Source organism: Macaca mulatta, chromosome 4 (assembly GCF_049350105.2).
Source record: "Macaca mulatta isolate MMU2019108-1 chromosome 4, T2T-MMU8v2.0, whole genome shotgun sequence".
Lineage (NCBI taxonomy): Eukaryota > Metazoa > Chordata > Mammalia > Primates > Cercopithecidae > Macaca > Macaca mulatta.
This window is the reverse complement of record NC_133409.1, coordinates 33,546,435-33,565,191: the sequence shown is the minus strand read 5'-3', so window position 1 is coordinate 33,565,191 and position 18,757 is coordinate 33,546,435. Positions and strand designations below refer to the sequence as shown.

General features: G+C 40.3%; 1 protein-coding gene across 2 annotated transcripts in view; it reads left to right on the top strand.

The window, feature by feature from the left end:
* Window positions 1-371: 371 nt before the first annotated feature.
* PTPRK (protein tyrosine phosphatase receptor type K) overlaps window positions 372-18,757 on the top strand; it is a 559,982-nt gene continuing 541,596 nt past the window's right edge. For both annotated transcript variants that reach the window (XM_028847097.2, XM_028847096.2), the window contains exon 1: window positions 372-709. In XM_028847097.2, coding sequence (XP_028702930.1) covers window positions 613-709 — 97 coding nt within the window. In that variant the 5' untranslated portion in view covers window positions 372-612. The remainder of the gene's footprint in view (window positions 710-18,757) is intronic.

The following is an 18,757-nucleotide window of genomic DNA, read 5'->3' as shown; positions in this document are numbered from 1 at the left end:
ACCCCAGGACGCCTCTCCTCGGACGGCAGGGGTTTCTCTGCGCGCGTCGTCGGTCGTCTGGCCGCACGGCTTACCGAACTCTCGCCTCTCAAACTCTGATTTCTGGAACAGGGCAGCGAGCTGCGCCGGGTCCCCTTTCCCGCCCGCATCACCCCCACCACCCCGCGAGCGGCGGCTGGCGGCCGGGCCCAGGCAGCGAACAAAGGCGGCGCGGGGCGCGGGGCGCGCGGCCGGCGCTGGCGCGCGTCTCTCCGGCAGGAGGCGGCGGCGGCGCCGCGCCCGAGCCCGCATTCCTCAGAAGCGCCAGGAGCCCGCTGGGCGACGTCACCCCCGGCTCCGCCCCCGTCCCTCCCCGAGCAAAGTAACTCTTGACTAACAGGAGCAGCCTCCGCCGAGCATGGAGAGCTGCCGCCGCGGCCGGCCGGCGACGCTGGCAACGCTTTCGCCCCAGAGGTAGTTTGGCGACCGCGAAGAAGGAAAAAGTGCGGGCGGGCGGCTGTCCTCTCCCGGTCCTCAGCCCGCGAGGCCCGGCCCGCGCCTCCGTCGTGGATTTCGCGGCGATCCCCCCGGCAGCTCTTTGCAAAGCTGCTTGAAACTTCTCCCAAACTCGGCATGGATACGGCGGCGGCGGCGCTGCCTGCTTTTGTGGCGCTCTTGTTCCTCTCCCCTTGGCCTCTTCTGGGGTCGGCCCACGGCCAATTCTCCGCAGGTGAGTGGCCGGGGGGCGTCCCCGACTAACGCCCGGAGTCCTGGGCTCACGAAGGGTGAGCCAGGTCCCCGCCAGGACGGGGGCAAGGATCGTGGGGAGCTCTCGCGGTCCGTCGGGGGTGGGGCATACAGGGTACAAGGAGGGCTGTCCCCAGAGTTCGTGCCAGGTGGGACGTGGGGCACCCATTGTTCCTCGCCGAAGCTCGCTCGGGGCGCACGCTGGCACGGTCGAGCCGGAGACTGTGGGGACCTGCTGGCTTCGGCATCTCGCGTGGCCTGCGCCGGGCTAGTGGGGAAGAGAGAAAGAAAAAGTAGTTACGACTCCGGTGACGGCGCTCTGTTGCTTGTGCTGCGGGCTTGTTGCTGTCTGCCACTTGGGTGTTTAAACAAATTCCCCGGGAAGCCATTGTCAGAAATGTGGAGATTCGAAGGGACTGACCTCGGCGCGCTTTGCCAGGTGCTTTTTGTCCCGGGAATAACCTCCCCTGACTATTGTCTAACTACTTCCCCGTCCCTCCCCGAGTCCCATTTCTCCTCCCCCAGCGCTGGGTTGCTCCTGGGCTTGCCCTGTGCGCTTGGGCACTGCCTGGAGCATGTTCTGTGTGTGTGTTCGCGGAGCCCTGTAAGATGTGTTGAAATGCGGTTCTAAGGACCCACTCCGAGCGTTCATGGGGATCGAGGTCTGGGCGCCCGGCGGAGGGAGCCTGACTCGCGCTTGGGAGCCCGCTCCTCGGGCAAAACCACCGGCAGGCTGGCCTCGCGCCTCCCGGATCCGGCCTGGGGCTGGAAGCGGACTGTAAATGACTGCCTTCCGCCGGGGGAACCCAAAAGGAGACATGTGGAGCGTCTCGCAGTAGCCGTGGGCGTTCTCAGTCAAGCCGCTCAAAGAAGTACGTGAACCCCGGCTCTCCCGGTCCCGCCCTCTGTTCCCCTCCAGTTTTGTTATCCTTCATGTAGGTTGGTTGCTTCTTTCGTTCTCTCCTCTGGGGGCTCTGAAGTTTCACCAGGTGGACGCTGGGGAGCGGGCTCCCGAGCACTTGCCTACCTCCCGCCTGTCCTGACAACTTTTCTGGCCAACCTACCCAGCTTAGCTCGGCTGGCGAGCGCATCCGCTGCTGGGGTTCGCGGTGCAGATGGAGACGCAGAGGTGGCCAGAGGGTGATGGAGAAGACGGGAAAAGCGACAGCCGCGCTCCTGGCTGAAGCCGCAGGACGCAAAGAACTTACTTTGTACCTGACAGTTTCTCACGTTGTTGTGGCTGCCCTGTTTCCTGGAAATAAACTCAAATTGTTGTTTTCTGGAGTAATCGTTTATTTCTCTTCCATTTCCCTCTTATCCCCGCCCCCTTTAGAACTATGTAAAGGGAGTTAAACAACAGATTCAGGTGGCAGCATGTGTCGTACATTCAGGCAGAGATTATGAAATGGCAGCATGCAGAGGAAAAGCCCTGTATATAGGTGATGTACGCAGAGGGTAACAGCTCTGTGCAAAGAATGATCCGATGATTTAATTGAATTCTTTCTGGAGTAAGCATTACTGCATGCATCTCTGACATATAATGCCCGTTAGTATTGAAACCGTGCTTGATGTAACTCATTATATGCAGGCAAGTTGGAGTGAGTATTGATTTCTGAACAGTATTTGTCACTGCACCGAGAGCCTACGCTTGAAAAGGCTTGTAGTTTGTTAATTGAAAGTTTGAACTCTACCAGTTGCATGATTAAACTTACATGTATTCAAGAGTTGCAACTATTAATGTCGCCACAGCTGATGGATATATTTTCAGCAGTAAAGAAACTTTTCTTTTTCTCTTTTTAAATGTTATTTGCACTTTAATTAACAAGTAAATATTACGTTTCCTCCAGCTGAATGTGCAAATGAGCTTTTCTGATACCTGGAGTTTAGAATGTACAATAAACAATTGTGTTCTTAGATATCTAGTTCTAAGTACTTTAACTAAATATGCCTGGCTTTTCTTTAGTGACAAGTATAACATTTGACATTATGTTGTATATTTAATTAATATAATGTGCATTCCTGAAAAGTATAGTAATCACACGATTGCATCTCAAGATTTTGCCCGTTAGGAATGGATGCCCAGAAATGAATGTCTTTTATTCCCAGAGTTTAAAGTCAGATTGCGGATTTGCCTTTCTTCACAAATTATAAGTTTGTTTTGTTAATACTTCCTTTTTTCTGGCTATCGTAAATCATTTGATTTTTTTTGTCATAAAATTCTATGGCAGTCAGATTTGTTGCAGACATAGATTAGAGATGTATTGGAGATTGGAGGTGTATTCTATTTTTCTGTTTTTTCTTATATGTTACTTTAAATAGTGAACTTCTATTCCTTTTGAGAAATTTAAATAAATACACTTTAAAAGTTCAAGACAAATTCATGTTGAGAATTTAAAAATATCTTAAATATGTCTTTCAAATCATATTCATTGAGATCAGTTTACTTTCTGATATCATGTGGTCCCTAATGTAGTAAGCTTCAAAAGCAAATTTTGAAAGGCTGAGCATTGAAAGTATATGACATGTGTCATATACTTACTCAGTTTTCTTTGTTTAAACCAAAAATGCAAGAGTGTTTTCATTATTGTGACTTTTTTCTTAGCTTTTGCAGTTAAAGTGTAAAACTGCTGCACTGTGAGCCTCTTTAAAACCAGAACTTTCTGTAAATCTCAACTCATATATTCTTTCAGTTTCATCTCTCACTTAAAATGACCCCCATGTCATATCTGAGGAAACCGAGGCATAGAAGAATAAAGAAGTATTAAAGTTTATTCACTGGGTTGTATAGCTATGATATCTTGATATCATAATGTAAGAAAGTTTTCTATAGGACTTAGATGACTGACGAAACCAGATGCAGGTAAGGTGATTTGGAAACTCAGCTTTCTCATCTGTAAAATGGGGATAATAATACCCGACCTGACCTTTCCACATGGTTTTTATGTTTAAATGAAGTAATTTATGGGAACTAGCACTGTAAATCACAAAGCATTGTGCAGCTATCTGGGGTGTAATCATCATTAAGTGCTTTAATTTCGGCTTTTTACTGCTTCCAAATTCTCTCTCCAGTAAGTGCAGGCTGTTCAGGATTTGTGTGTGTGTGTGCGCGCACGTGTCTGTGTGTTTTCACTCAGCCAGTCGTTCATTTTAATTGTTGTTAAACATAATTATTGTTAAACGTAAACATACTAGATTGGCCAGACCATAATTTTGTCGGCACAATGATCGATTATCCTTAATTTTTTTTTTAACTTACCTTGTATAAATCCTTACTTGAGTTAGACCTGTGGAAGAGTCACTATTAACATTCCTAGTGTTTCTAACTACAGAAAAAAAATATTTTTAGTCAGTTTCTTTAGCTGTTGGTTCAGCTTTTCAACTCTGTGTTGAGAATAATATGTAGCTTTTTAGATGCAGTCTTATCAATGACCTAGAGAGGGACCATTGTCTCTCTTGTATGATAGGAGCCTGGAAATACAGCTCGAGATCCTGCTTTGTCTATAGTTCCTGACATGTCACCCTGTTGATGTGCACTCACCTGATGCTTAGGACCCTGTAACTCATCTAAGCAGCACCTGAGCAATAGCTGACTCCTTGTTGTCTCTTTATGTGAAATTAATTTCTCTTACACTTTTTACCTGCTCAGAAGATATATTGGAGCCAGCTTGCTTTAAGGTTTGCCTGTTAGTTTTTTCGGTTTGGATTGGCTAAATATCCCTCAGTCCTTCAATTCATTAAAACTCCACATTCTAATCACTAGCAATCATATGTAGCTGGACATTTCCAGAACTGTTTTTTCTCTCTCTAGTCCCCTTGTATCTGACTCTTCATTTTCCTAGATCGCGAGATGTAGTTTTGTGTCTGGCCTACCCAGATGGAAAGAGGCGAGTCTGGCTGCTGTTTGGACATTGGCATGTGTACTGCTTACAGCTCTCTCTTTGTGTTCATAAATGTGAATTTGAAAAATAAATCAACCGCTCTGCCACTCTGCCCCCTCCCACACTCCCTCCTACTCTTCTCTAGCAAAAACAGAGCCCCACATACATATACACAAGATCACAGCCTTTTTGGTTTTGCCAAATATATTTTAGTGCTGTACATGTCCTTAAGAACTGGAAATATGACTCATCCACTATCCAAAGCTAATGCCAGCATTCCCACCAACTCTCATATTTCTAGCAATGATGGTTTGTTACAGGTTTTTCTGGCCTTTAAAGGAATATTTAATTCATGTGATATGATTCCATATAGAAAAAGTGTGTTGGCTACTAATATTTTTAAAGTGCAGTGTACCAGGTCTACTCAAACTGGTATTAAAAACAGTGTAAATCATGCTAAATAGGGATCTATGCTGCTCCCATTTCCCCTACTTGCTTTTCATGGAGGGCAGGAAGAGAGATACTGGAAGATTGAGAGCAGGAAGCACGAGAGAGTTTCTTAAGGACAAAACAAAGAACACAGGGATTCTGTGTGTGTGCACGTGTGTGTGTGTGTGTGTGTGTGTGTGTGTGAGTATGTGTGTGTATGTGTCTTTGATCTTTTACTTAATTTTCAGAAGAGGAAAAATAGTCCTATTTTTGGCTTGTTTATTGAAATCAGCCTTTGCCTTTGCCCAAACACATTTATTTCTAGTTCTGTCAATGTCAAAATTTCCCTCTGTGTATTCCTCTCAGTCTTTATGCTTTGATCATATGTATCTGGTCTGTGTTCCTTTATCAAATGGTGTTTCTTTTTGCCTAAAAAGATGTAATTGCTTTTGAACATGACTTGTTTTTTTAATCAAAACTCATGCTGTTTGTCATAGTACTAAAAAAAAAGCACAAGACACAAATTCATGATAGGTCTTAAAATAGTATTTGATAACAAAGTAAGTGAATAATACATTAATCAGGCTAATTTTTATTTCAATTGAAGCAAAAAGCAAATGTGCGTATCCATAAACTAATCTTTTAATGTCACAGAACGTTCATTTGTTGCTGTCTCTGAACGTCTTTGAGTTCCCTTTTATAAATGGGGATAGACAATTTCAGAACCATATTGCTTGATATTTTGAGATAAGTGAGATGAGTTACATACAACTATGCTTTGGAAAACTTAAAAAATGTTATGATGTTTGACGTCATTGTGAACTCTGAATAGTCTATAAACTTCACACTCCACATTAGTGCAAATGTGTTTTGTGAAAATACTCCTAAAGAAATGTAGTTTCACATAAAAGGTTTTTAAAGTTTCATGAAGATTCTGTTGCGGGAAGTATGTTTATTTTCCTTTTGTATTCTTGTGGGAATTCTTTCGATCTGTATTTAATATTTTAATAATGAAAACTAAGTGTATGTAATTTTAAAACTTAGTTTTGTGAGGTTTTTTTTTAGATTGTTGAGATTCTGGAAAACACTGGGCCCGGGATCTAAAGATCACATTGATCCTCTCGTGGAACATTGCCATTTCCCCACTTAACTCTGGTTGAATTTTTTGGCATTCTCCTTTGTGTGTTGATAATCCATAAAAATTACAAGTGGCTTATTTTGTCACTTAACAGTTGTTTTAGGATCAAATTAAGTTGTCCTAAATGGAATAATCCGTGTTTCCACTTAATATGATTATTGAGCTCTGATAATGAAAATGATGAACAGGGCAATGCTGGCTGAATCCTCCAACAGGTGTCATTCTAGGAATTGTTTTAATAAGGGGAATTCAGAAACAAGGCCAAATAAAATAGTGTGTAGTGGAGTTATTGTTCGTATTTATTTTGTTGGGAAATGTGAAAGATGTAAGTATGTAGTCCCGTGTGTGAATACATACACACACACACACACACACACACCTCTTAACAATGCTAGGATTTAGTTGTAGAAACATTTAGGTTAGAAGGAAGGTAAGGGCATCTAGAGATGGTATCAAAACTTCATACTTACGTTTTTGGAAAGAGTAGTGACAATAGATCATTACTTTATTTCATAGATGTAGAAACGAGGAAAATAAGCTGTATATAATCTATACTGTATACTATACTATGCTGTTATATTTTAAGGATAAAATAATAAATCTTTCTCCAGATTGGTGTCTATATATATAAACCCTTCCCAGTGCAGCCTGTTCCTTAACCAGCTGCTCATAGGCCGATTCTCCAAATGTTGTTCAAGGCTGCAGCTGACCAGCCACAGAAATTCCCCTAATCCTTGTTGGACAGTGGAGGTGACCTAGCAGCTGCTTAAGTGGCAGACTGGCAACAGCTCCTTGATGTGATTTTTCTTAGGTCATTCAGTAAATTCAAGAGTAGAGAGGAAGGCTTTCTAGGGTCCTCACTACCCACCCAGGGATTGATGCCTGATTGCTTCATGGGCATTGTATTCTTCGCTGCAAGGTGTCCTGGGATTTTGTGATTCATGGACCAATATAATTAGCATCATCTGGAAACTTGTGATGATCTGTGATCATCTATCAGAGCCACCCCAGATTTACTGAATCAGAATCTGCATTTTAATTAAATCCCCAGGTGATTTGATGGAAGATTTAATTCTGAGAAACACTGCTCTAGGACAAAGAAAACTCAGCTTATAAAGATTGTCACATGCACTTTACTGTAGAATTTCAAGAGGATTGCAAAAGGATTAATTATAACCTGTAATACATTTCCTTGGATTTTATATTTCTTTTTCCTTTCTTTGTCTCTTTCTTTTCTTTTGTTTTTATGGAGATGGAGTGTCATCCTGTCACCCAAGCTGGAGTGCAGTGGAACGATCTCGGCTCACTGCAACTTCTGCCTTCTGGGTCCAAGAGATTCTCCTGCCACAGTCTTCCAAGTAGTTGGGATTACAGGTGCGCCACCATGCCCAGCTAATTTTTGTAGTTTTAGTAGAGATGGGGTTTTACCATGTTGCTCAGACTGGTCATGAACTCCTGAGCTGAAGTGATATTCCCATTTCAGCCTTCCAAAGTGCTGGGATTACAGGTGTGAACCACTATGCCCGGCCCCCGGAGTTATATTTCTGATCAGTATTTGCTTGAGTATTATTTAACATTCCAGACACATCAAAACAACAGTACTATAGAAGTTTTTTTAAAGAATGCTCAGACGATTTTGAAAAAAAAATTTTCATAAGACACTAAAAATAAGACTAGTTTTGGTTATGAATATTTTGTATAAGAATATTTAAAGATAAACATACTCTTTAAGGAACCAAACATGCTATATGCAAATCATTTTTAGCATAATGTTATGTTGATACAGGAAATACTATTCCCTCTGATATTACTAGTAACAGTCTCTTGCTTTATAATTCTCTTTTTCATGTAAGTATAATTTAAGATCTTTGTAATAAGGAGCTCATTTATAGGACAGTCAAATTTAATGAATGGGAGTTAGTAGGTAGAATGCATTAAATATAACTGGTGTTCTTTTTATTATCTTTTGTGCTCATATTTAAGAACAAATTCTTGTCAGTTTTCTCAAGAGAAAAATTATGATGTAATAGACAGTGTACACTATTCATGTCAAAACACAATTTTACTTGCATTTTATAGCTTGCTTTAGCATTCTTTTAGAAAATGAATTTTCCCAGAAGACCTAATTGCCTTCTTATTAATGAGCCTGTAAGTGTTTTTTGTTATCCATTTACTATTCTAAATGTGTCTACTTGTGCTAACTGTTTCAACAGTGATGTCTCTGATTAAATCACAACTGCTAGATTTTTTTTCCGTTCACTACTGGTTCAGAAAGTACTGGCATAGTGACATGGTTATGGCAGAGACTAATAAAAAACACGAAGTAAAAATTAATATTCACCCATTACGGTTGGCTGTATCATGAGATCAGAAGCTGGAGTTTGGGATAATAGCAACATTCTCTACATTTTTGATACTGTAAATAAAAGTCTGCCTAACCTATATTGTCTTAAATTTAAAATATATAATTTATTGAATTAATTAACTGTAAATCAGTATGATTTCCATATGTACTTAATTTAGACACTGATGTTTATAAAAAGAGGTTTAATAGGAGACTGATCACTGTTAGAGGAGAAGTAGTGATGGAGAAACTCTGAGAGGGCACTTTCATATATCTTCAAGAGTTTTACAGTTACTTTTTCTAATTTTACTCCAAATTCTAGAACTTGTCTTTTTTACTAATCCTGCTTTTATTCTTATGAGCAATAATTAGGTTCATTTATTTTCTTACATGTTGGAGAAGAGAGCTTTTCCCAAAGCAATTGCAAAAATAACAATATGAGCTGCCATTTACTGAGATCCCATGACCTGCTAGGGCCTGTGATCAGTGTTTTACATAATTTTAAATCCTCACAATATCCTTTAAGATGAGGATCATCTCCATTTTACAAACTAAGGCCTAGAGGGGTTAAGTAATAACTTGTCCCAAGTGGCTATATGAGTCACTGGTAGAGTCAAGATTCGTTAATGAATGTACACAAATGTTAAAAGATTAGACAGTTCTTTCGTTGCATCTTGGCAGAAAATGTAACCCAGACTGGTTGCAACAAAAGGTGAATTTGTCTCTCCTAACTACAATTCAGGTGGAGCTTGATTTAGAAGTTGATGTTTCTCTGCCTGTTCAGTTTAGTTCTAGGGTATTCCAGGAGCTTTTTAGGCTACATATAGAGGAATGATGACTGTGGCAGCTCCCACCCAACAAGATCCCAGGTTCAAGTCCCTTAAGGAAATGTGAATTATCTGCTGGTTGCAACTGATAAGACTCTAAGGTTTACATTGATTGAATCCAGTAGATCATGTATCCAACCATTTAATCTAAGGCTCTGACTGAGGGGAAGTTAGTGGTTGATTGGCTTAGCCCAGGGTTTATAAACTTTCTGATGGGGAAGAAAGAAGGTGGGAGATGATGGGGAAGAGACAGTGGGATCAGATGGTTCCCTGTTGTGGACTACTAGTTGATCTCTAAGTGGGAAAGAGTGGAAGAGAAAGAGAGGAAAGAGGCAATTTGTGTCTGGCAGGCTTGTATACATTTACAGATCACCTGTTTTTAATCTGAGAGTATTTGTTGGCTTTCCTTTTAAGGACTACTTTAAAGCATGAATTTATATTATTTCTGTTATTTTATTTTCCTTGCCTCAGTATTGAATTAGTCTAACATTAAAAATTCGTAGAATTTGGTGTTAAAAAAGACCTTAGAAATTAATGACCCTTTCATTTGACATAACTTGCCCAAAGTCACACAGGTAGGAAGAACTTGAGCTCAAATTAAAGATTTTAATATATAGGTTAGTGTTCTTACTATATATATACATCATATACCAATGTATTCTTTCTCTCTCTCTCTCTATATATATATACACACATATAATTTTCCTTAAGAGTAATCTATATAGATAATTCTCATTTAAGATTTAAAAATTTTGGTTTGTATTCCAAATTTCTGAAACAATATTCCAAATATAAACCTGACTTAATGATTGGATTTGAATAGTCATCTGAATATAAGGTGATAATATGTCTGTGAATGCGGAGACCATCTTGGATAACTGCTTGGTTTTCAGATGTCATGACAGAATTTATACATGTATGCATGTATAGGTGTTTGCTTGTATGCATTTATTTATTTTTAATAGAAAGCAAAGGGTAAAGTAAGCTATGGTAAATGATATTGACACAGACAAAACCTACTAACTCTACTATTTTTGAAAAGCTCAAGAGATGATGGTGATTTTATTTTTAATTTTGATCTTCTAACCTCTGCTGCCTAACTTTATTATGTATATTTGAGCAACATGGGATTATTAGGAAGAGTTGCTCTAAGAAATATCTTGGGGTACTAAGTAATGAATAAAATATAGAGAAGTAGCAGCTGTTTGCCTAGCTACCTCCTCTCCTAATGAGAGATTTACCCAGGCTGTTTTAATCACATGTTAGTGCTAGTGGATTTGACTGAGGACCATGGCTGTGCCAGTTGAGGCCAGGGGATAGTCCCCAGGCACTTTAAAGGTCCATAATGGCCCTTCAGTGCCCAGGGCAGCTGGCCTAGCACATAGGGGTGAAGGCAGTGGTTGAGAAGGAAGGTTTACTGACTTCATCGTGCTTCCCTCTGTCACTGGAGGCTTGTTTTCATACACTTTTGTCTGTTATCATAAATAACTTATTATAATAACTTATGACTCTTTTTCTGTCTTATTTATGTCCTTATGTGATGACTGTCAGTCCTAAATGATGAAGTTTGTAATAATTTGCCCTAACCACCTGGTCGGTTGGAGCAGATTGCTATCTAGTGTTGACTCATTATGCCCCTTTATCTAAACCAACACTTAAATGCTCAGGAAATATATGAATGAGGTGAAGGAGCTGGCAGCAACCTACTTCAGAGCCAGAGCCTTTGGAGATCTATGCAGGAGGCTGTTGAATGCCCAGAACGTTGGCCTTGCTACAGGATGACTTGTGTTCCAGTCTTAAGCTCTGTCACTTTCTGAGATTTGAGAGCAATCCTTTCTGCTTGATCTTTATCACCAAAATGAGAATATTACAATGAAGAATGACTTTAATGTCTTGTCTGGTCTACTGAACCAGACACTTTTAAGGTGAAAATGAATAATATATGTGAAAGTAGTTTTATATTTGTAAACTACCATAAAAATGTAAATTTTGTTAGGATAGAAACTTTGACGATAAGGAAAGTATTGCCGAAGGCACAAAAAGTGTAGATGCTGAAGAATGGAAATGAAAACAATAAATGCTTCATATATTTGCATGTTTAAGTGATACATTGCCTCTCAATGTTCGGGAAAGTGGTATAATAAAGAAGAGTGAGCATGGTTCTTGTGAATAATGGGTGATTTTGCAATCATGTATCAAAAAGTGCAGTCTGCCCCCCCAACTTTTTTCACATATATGTACTTCCTATGTATGTATAAATAAACTTTAATGCTACCAAGTAGTTCAGTAGCCCTCCCATATCTCTGGGGGATACATTCCAAGGTGACCAGTAGATGTCTGAAACTCATATAGAACCCACCCTTATATATACTATACTATGTTGTTTCAATTGACAGTGGAAATGGCTACTGAGTGACTAACAGGTAAGTGGCCTGTACAATATGGACACATTAGACAAAGGGATGATTCACATCCCGGGTAGGATGGAGCGAGACAGCATGTGATTTCATCACGCTACTCAGAATGGTGTGTAATTTAAAAGTTATTTATGTCTGAAATTTTTTTGTTTTCTTTAGACGGAGTTTCGCTTTTATTGCTCAGGCTGGAGGGCAGTGGCATGATATTGGCTCACTGCAACCTTTGCCTCCTGGGTTCAAGTGATTCTCCTGCCTCAGCCTCCCAAGTAGCTGGGATTACAGGCACCCACCTCCACCATTCCTGGCTAATTTTTGTGTTTTTAGTAGAGATGGGGTTTTGCCATGTTGGCCAGGCTGATCTTGAACTCCTGACCTAAGGTGACCTGCCCACCTCAGCCTCCCAAAGTGCTGGGATTACAGGTGTGAACCACAGAGCCCTGCCTGAAATTTTTCATTTAATATTTTTGGACCACAGTTGACCAAGGGCAGCTGAAACCACAGAAAGTGAAACTTTGGGTAAGGGGGTCTACTGTATTTGTATTTCCTCCAGATATTCAATATAGATTATGTGATTATAAAATAAGTTGTTAAAGAATGTAAATGTGTTTTAAGTACTTATATATATCATATATAGAAAGCTTTGTGCATACTTTTTTCCTTTTAAAATTTTTCATGATTAGCTAGAACATGCTCTTGTCATCAGAGCTGTTCTGCACATGATTCTGATGAGGTTTATATTCTTTGATTTATTATTTCACTTCATGTATCTTTGAACACCTTACTACGTGCCCATGCTGTGCCAGGTTTTGAGTGTGCTGGCAAGTAAGCCAGCAGTAACTTGTCCCAGTGCCTGTGAAGCATTTGTAATGTTAATGACTTTTAAGGCATGGTAATATTTGCATCGCTCCCCACTTCCAGTGATTCACAAATGAAGTGTGGGGCTTTTTTGGTAACTGACCATATATTTTGTAACTGACCATACTCCTGAGATGTGGCAAGTATCAAAGCTCTGTCTGTCTCAGTTTGCTGATTCACTTCAGAACTTGCCTAGGATAATTCCAGTCCATCTGTAGTCTTTCCATGGTCTTGAAACTGCTCAAACAAGTAAAAGCCTACCGAAAAAGAATTACAAAAACATTGCCACAATGATAGTAAAATTCCACCAAGTGGAATTTCCCGAAAGTTGAGTAATCCGAAATGTAAACAAAGTCAAGCAGAGGAGAGAGCACATTTGTTTTCTGGAGGTTTGCTGTCACTAACTCTCCCTCTGGAAGCAGGATCGGGAAGATTGGTGGACAGCCTCTTAGACTACAGCGTATGTCAGTGTGCATTTACAACCTGAACATTCACGTGCAGAATCCTTGGTTGTTTGGCTGCAGAATCCTATTTGCTCTGACCTGCAGCTGCTTATGAACTGCCTCTGTTGCCTGGACTTTGATTAGCCCTCTCTCTGCTATTGCTTCTGTAGCCCATTGCCCTGTGTAGTAGGCAGCGACAAGAGAGGGAGGCCAGTGGCTGGCAGAGTCCTATCAAGCCAGGAATGAGGGTGGGCTATGACCATCACCTAATTGCCCTGGCATCTGCATCCCATAAGGCACTTTTTGGTCATCCATTATGAAGGGGACAACAGTAGTTATTTAAATACACTCATGGTCTTACCAGGAAATGGGGATTTTGAACTTCAGTCTTAAAGGAGGCCCACATGGTCTCTAGTGTGTGAATTAAGGAGAAAAAAGCAATTTTGGAGAAGTGTAAATTTTTTCTAAGCCAAATTAAAATTACCAAATTACATATACCCAAGGTTCAAATATAGAAATTTAAAAAACGATTTTGTGTTAGTTAAGTCACTGATATTTTATGCCCATTTTATGTTTAAGTAAAAGAATACTTATCAAATACTGATCTCCACACATAGTATAGAGCATAGTGTTTAAGAATGCGGACATTGGAACTTGACCGCTTGAGTGAGAATATACGTTCCAACATGTTATTACTACATGATCTGACCACTTTCCTTCAGTTTCCACATCTTCAAAATGGGAAAGTACCCATTCCAGATAGAAGTTTTGAGAAATATTGAGTTACAGTGCTTAAATGAGTGCCTGACACACTAATAAAATTTGTCCATTTTAGTTATTATTATTAATGAAATTGCCAATGTTTGCAGAATATCTAATCTCATGCTATTATCTTTTAAAATATCTAACTACATTATCTTTTACTTTAAAATAAAACTACCAGAGAATAGATAATAGGAAGCCTGAAGTAAATCAGCTCAATATGCTGATAGCAAAGACCACAAGCATCACTTTATAGAATATAATCCAGTGTTTGTGAAAACAAGAGGCAAATTTATTCTTTTACTCTGTCATCCAGGCTGGGATGCAGTGATGTTAACATAGCTCTCTGCAGCCTCAACCTCCTGGGCTCAAGCAGTCCTCTTGCCTCAGCCTTCAGAGTAGCTGGGACCACAGGCGTGCGCCACCATACCTGGCTAATTTTTTAAAAATTTTTTGTAGAGATCAGATTCTCGCCATGTATAAAAACCTACCCAACATCTTTGGAAAATGCATTTAAAATTCTCTAGGTAGGTTGAGGGGGGTGGGAAGTTTTTGACCTACAAACAATTTCTTACCTTCTAGAACAATTTAATCTCAGATGATAAAATATGAAAATTCTAAATTGGAAATAAGGTTAAAATAAGAATTGACCAGGAAGTGGAGGAATGAAATCTCTGCCACTCCAAGCAGTGCCCATCCCAGTAAGTATTATGTCCTATCTGGGAGTGGCACTCAGATTTAGAATGAGATAATTAGAATTAATCAACAAGATAAGAGGGATCTCTTTAATGCCTCAGGATGTTGGTATATTGTTTCCCCAATGGTTATAGAATGAGGAAGGAATATCAGCATTGCTTCTGTTTGCATTTGACACATATGCTAAACAAATGCACTGGCCTTTAGAACATGTGTTTATGAATTGTATATAACATTTTTCTTTTTGAAGGTTGTCTAGCTGCTTAATTTTCCTTAGTTCACAAAGCAATGAGGTAGTTTCAAATCTATTTGAACCCCAAGACTTTTTCAAGCTGCTATCCTCTGAGTAAAGCCACTTAGTCCTGGCACATGTGGTGGAAAGGTCTGGCTAAAGTTTTGACAATTATTAGCTCATTTGCAGAATTGCTCCTTGGCCTGTCAACACAGAGGAAAGCCTTTCCAAACTTTGAGAAGGATTTTATGTTTGACTCGAGCTTTAGATTTCTTTTATTTTTCCAACTTTTTAACACTATCTTTTCTAGCTTTAATTGACACAAACTTCTCTTTTCCTTGTGTAACACTTGTGCAGTCCAGATATTAGAAACCCGTGTTAACTTTCTTACCAGAGAAGCTCTTTGCACTGCAGGCTGGAATCTCACTGAGATAATGTCCTTCCAATGTCCTTACAGTATTTGCAACTTTGTGTTCTGACTGGATGCTCCTACTAACCTAGGTCTTCTTTGTGATTGTGGTGGCAGCAACTGTCTTCATAAACTCATCTTCAGTTATTTTTTATTTTGTGTATTCGTTTATCTTTTTTGAGACAAAGTTTCGCTGTTGTTGCCCTGGCAGGAGTGCAATGGCATGATCTCGGTTTACTGCAATCTCTGCCTCCCAGGTTCAAGTGATTCTCCTGCCTCAGCCTCCCGAGTAGCCTCCCAAAGTTCTGGGATTGCAAGCGTGTGCCACCACGCATGGCTAATTTTGTATTTTTAGTAGAGATGGGGTTTCTTCCTGTTGGTCAGGCAGGTCTTGAGCTCCCGACCTTAAGTGATCGGCCTGCCTCGGCCTCCCAAAGTGTTGGGATTATAGGCGTGAACCACCGCCCGGCTACTCATCTTCATTTAAAAATTAAATTTCTTAGGCCGGGAGTGGTGGCTCACACCTGTAATCCCAGAACTTTGGGAGGCTGAGGTGGGTGGATCATGAGGCCAGGAAATCTAGACCATCTGGCCAACATGGTGAAACCCCATCTCTACTAAAAGTACAAAATTTAGTTGGGCGTGGTGGCACACACCTGTAGTCCCAGCTACTCAGGAGGCTGAGGCAGGAGAATCGCTTGAACCCGGGAGGCAGAAGTTGCAGTAAGCCGACATTGCGCCACTACTCTCCAGCCTGGTGACAGAGTGAGACTCCATCGCAAAAGAAATAAAAAAAAAGTAAACTTCTTAAGTTGTTACCATTTTGGTGTACTGGTTGACCAGATTCAGTCTTAATAAAAGGAGCATTAACAAAACTTCACAAATTCTATGGCACATCTAAATTTAAATATGAAACAGTTCTAAAAATAGGGATATATACATGCTTGTCCTGGACCCCAGAATCATGGCTCACTTATTATTTGGAAAGCAGGCTGCTGCATATGTTCATCACAATAATACCTAAAGGATACTGAATCAGAAAATGAGTAACTGAGAATGGGAGATCTATATAATGAAAACACTAGATAGTGGTATGCTTAAATATGATAATGTACATGAGAAGCCATAAATTTTAACCAGTGTGATTCAGGCTCTGACTTTCAATCTATTTGCACTAGGGTATTGGACAAACCCACAATCAGGAAAGGTGAGCGCCGAGATCGCCAGAAGAACCCAGGTGCTCTGATGGCTTACTCCTTAGGCAACATTTCAGATTTTGCAAAGTACATTGTGCCCTTTCCTAGCTAATTCTTACCAGGAATACAGATCCCAGGTGAAGCCTGCTAATTGCTTTGAGGGCTGTTATTTTTACCTTTAATTTAGGTTCAGGAGTCTGTAGGGCAATCCTTTGAATTTCTCAGTTACTTACTGTTCACTGAAGTATCCACTTGAGATCTTTCCTGGACTCCACAGTTTGTTCACAGTTTGGCACACCATTGGCTGAAAGTACTCAATCCTTGCTCCTTGCTCATTGACAGTTATACTACAGGCTGCTTCCAGTTGCCAACACATTTTAGAAAAGCATATAATTTTGTTAAGAGTTTTTCCTGTTGCTTTCAAATGTAGTCAAGTAAAGGGTAGGGAACAGAGAAGGGGCAGGATGTCGTATCAGCATTTACCTTTCCAGAGGCTAATGCTTTGAAAGAATAAGAGGTGTCCTTTTAGGTCAAGACTCTTATTGTTCTTGTCACCTGATTTATTGGCATTACAGTTGCATCACATGTTGTCTTTTATGTGAGCAATGACAAAAAGGATATATCTATTCTGTACACTTTGGCATTTATGACAGAATGTCAAATATAATATCCTTCAAAGCTTGTTAAAACAAGCGATATCAGTCTGAGTTGTTAATATGGTCTTGTTGGCAACACCTTATTGGGGCAGGAACCATTGATTTGTGCATTTATAGGATTGATTACTATCCCTAATAAAGTTAGTCTGGTAGGCAAAAATAGCAAGCCCTTGTCTCTACACGCACAAAAAAATAATAATAACCAGGCATAGTGGTGCATGCTTGTAGTCCCAGCTATTTTGGATGCTGAGGCTGGAGGATTGCTTGAGCTCAGTAGTTAAAGGCTGCAGTGAGAGATGATTGGGTCCTGCACTCTAGCTTGCGCAACGGAGAAAGACCTTGTCTGTAAAAAAAAAAAAAAATACATAAAGTTAGGCTGGTGAGCTAGTGGTCTCTTCATTCAACAAAATATGTATGACAGAGTTTATCTGATTTCTTTCATGTTAGTTTGGTTAAGTTAATCAAATAGTAAATGCATGCTCATTGTGCCAGGCAGTGTGTATAGCACAGAGGGCAAAATGATGTACTTGACTAAGTCCCTGCACTTAATGACCTTACAGACTATTTAGAAGATCTAGAAATAAGTAAGATATAATTAAGAGTGGGAGGTACAAAAAGTACCATCAGGCCATCAATTGGCAAAATCCTTATGAACGGGCACAAAACGTACTTGGGAAAATGAGGAAGTAATAGTCATGGTGGTAATGTTTAATAATCCGCTCTGAAGCCAAAAAGTTCAGGTTTTTGTTTGTTTGTTTTGAGATGGAGTCTTGCTCTGTCACCCAGGCTGGAGTGCAGTGGCGCGATCTCAGTTCATCGCAACCTCTGCCTCCTGGCTTCAAGTGATTCTCCTGCCTCAGCCTCCTGAGTAGTTGGGATTACAGGCATGTGCCATTATGCCCAGATAATTTTTGTATTTTTAGTAGAGATGGGGTTTCACCATGTTGGCCAGGCTAGTCTCAAACTCCTGACCTCATGATCTGCCTGCCTCAGCCTCCCAAAGTGCTGGGATTACAGGCGTGAACCACCATGCCGGGCCAAAGTTCAGGTTTTAGCACTTGTCAGTTTCCATGGTATAAATACTGCCACCATGGCTGAATTCAAAGGACCAATGTGACATCACTGAGCCCAAAATTAGGAAGAGATGCATAGTAACACACTCTTATTTAGTATCTCCGCCATACGGATACAAGAGAAGTAAATATCCTGCAAATATAATTAATAGTAATATAATTAGAAAGAAATAAGTTTTGATTTATTACCTCTGTTTTTAATATAATTCATTTAAATGTAAGTTTATACAATTTAATTTTAAGTAACAGTTGTGACTAATAACTGACCCACAAAATTCCTGAACATTTTAGCAACTGACTTTCAGGAGCTGGTATAGGCTGGTTTCAGCCCACTACTCCATGCCTTATAATTTGGGATATGGGTGTGAGGAATCCAGTGAGATAATCCTCTTTAATTATGGGATCTTTCTGTAACACTTTCCTAATTGAACAGTTTAGTGTAAGAAAACCTGGTCCATTTTGAAATTCCTGGTGGGGGTTTGGTTATCAAGAAACTTTAGGTTCATTGATACAAAATGTTGATGTCAGAAGGCTTTGGTGCATCCACTGTGGAGCTTAATCTCAGGAATAAGTCCCCAAGAAGAAGACTGTTTTTCTGTTTAACTCAAATTTCCCCACTGTACAGAATTGACTTTCCTTGGTCTCAGGTATTGATATGACTATTCAAGCTCTCTTT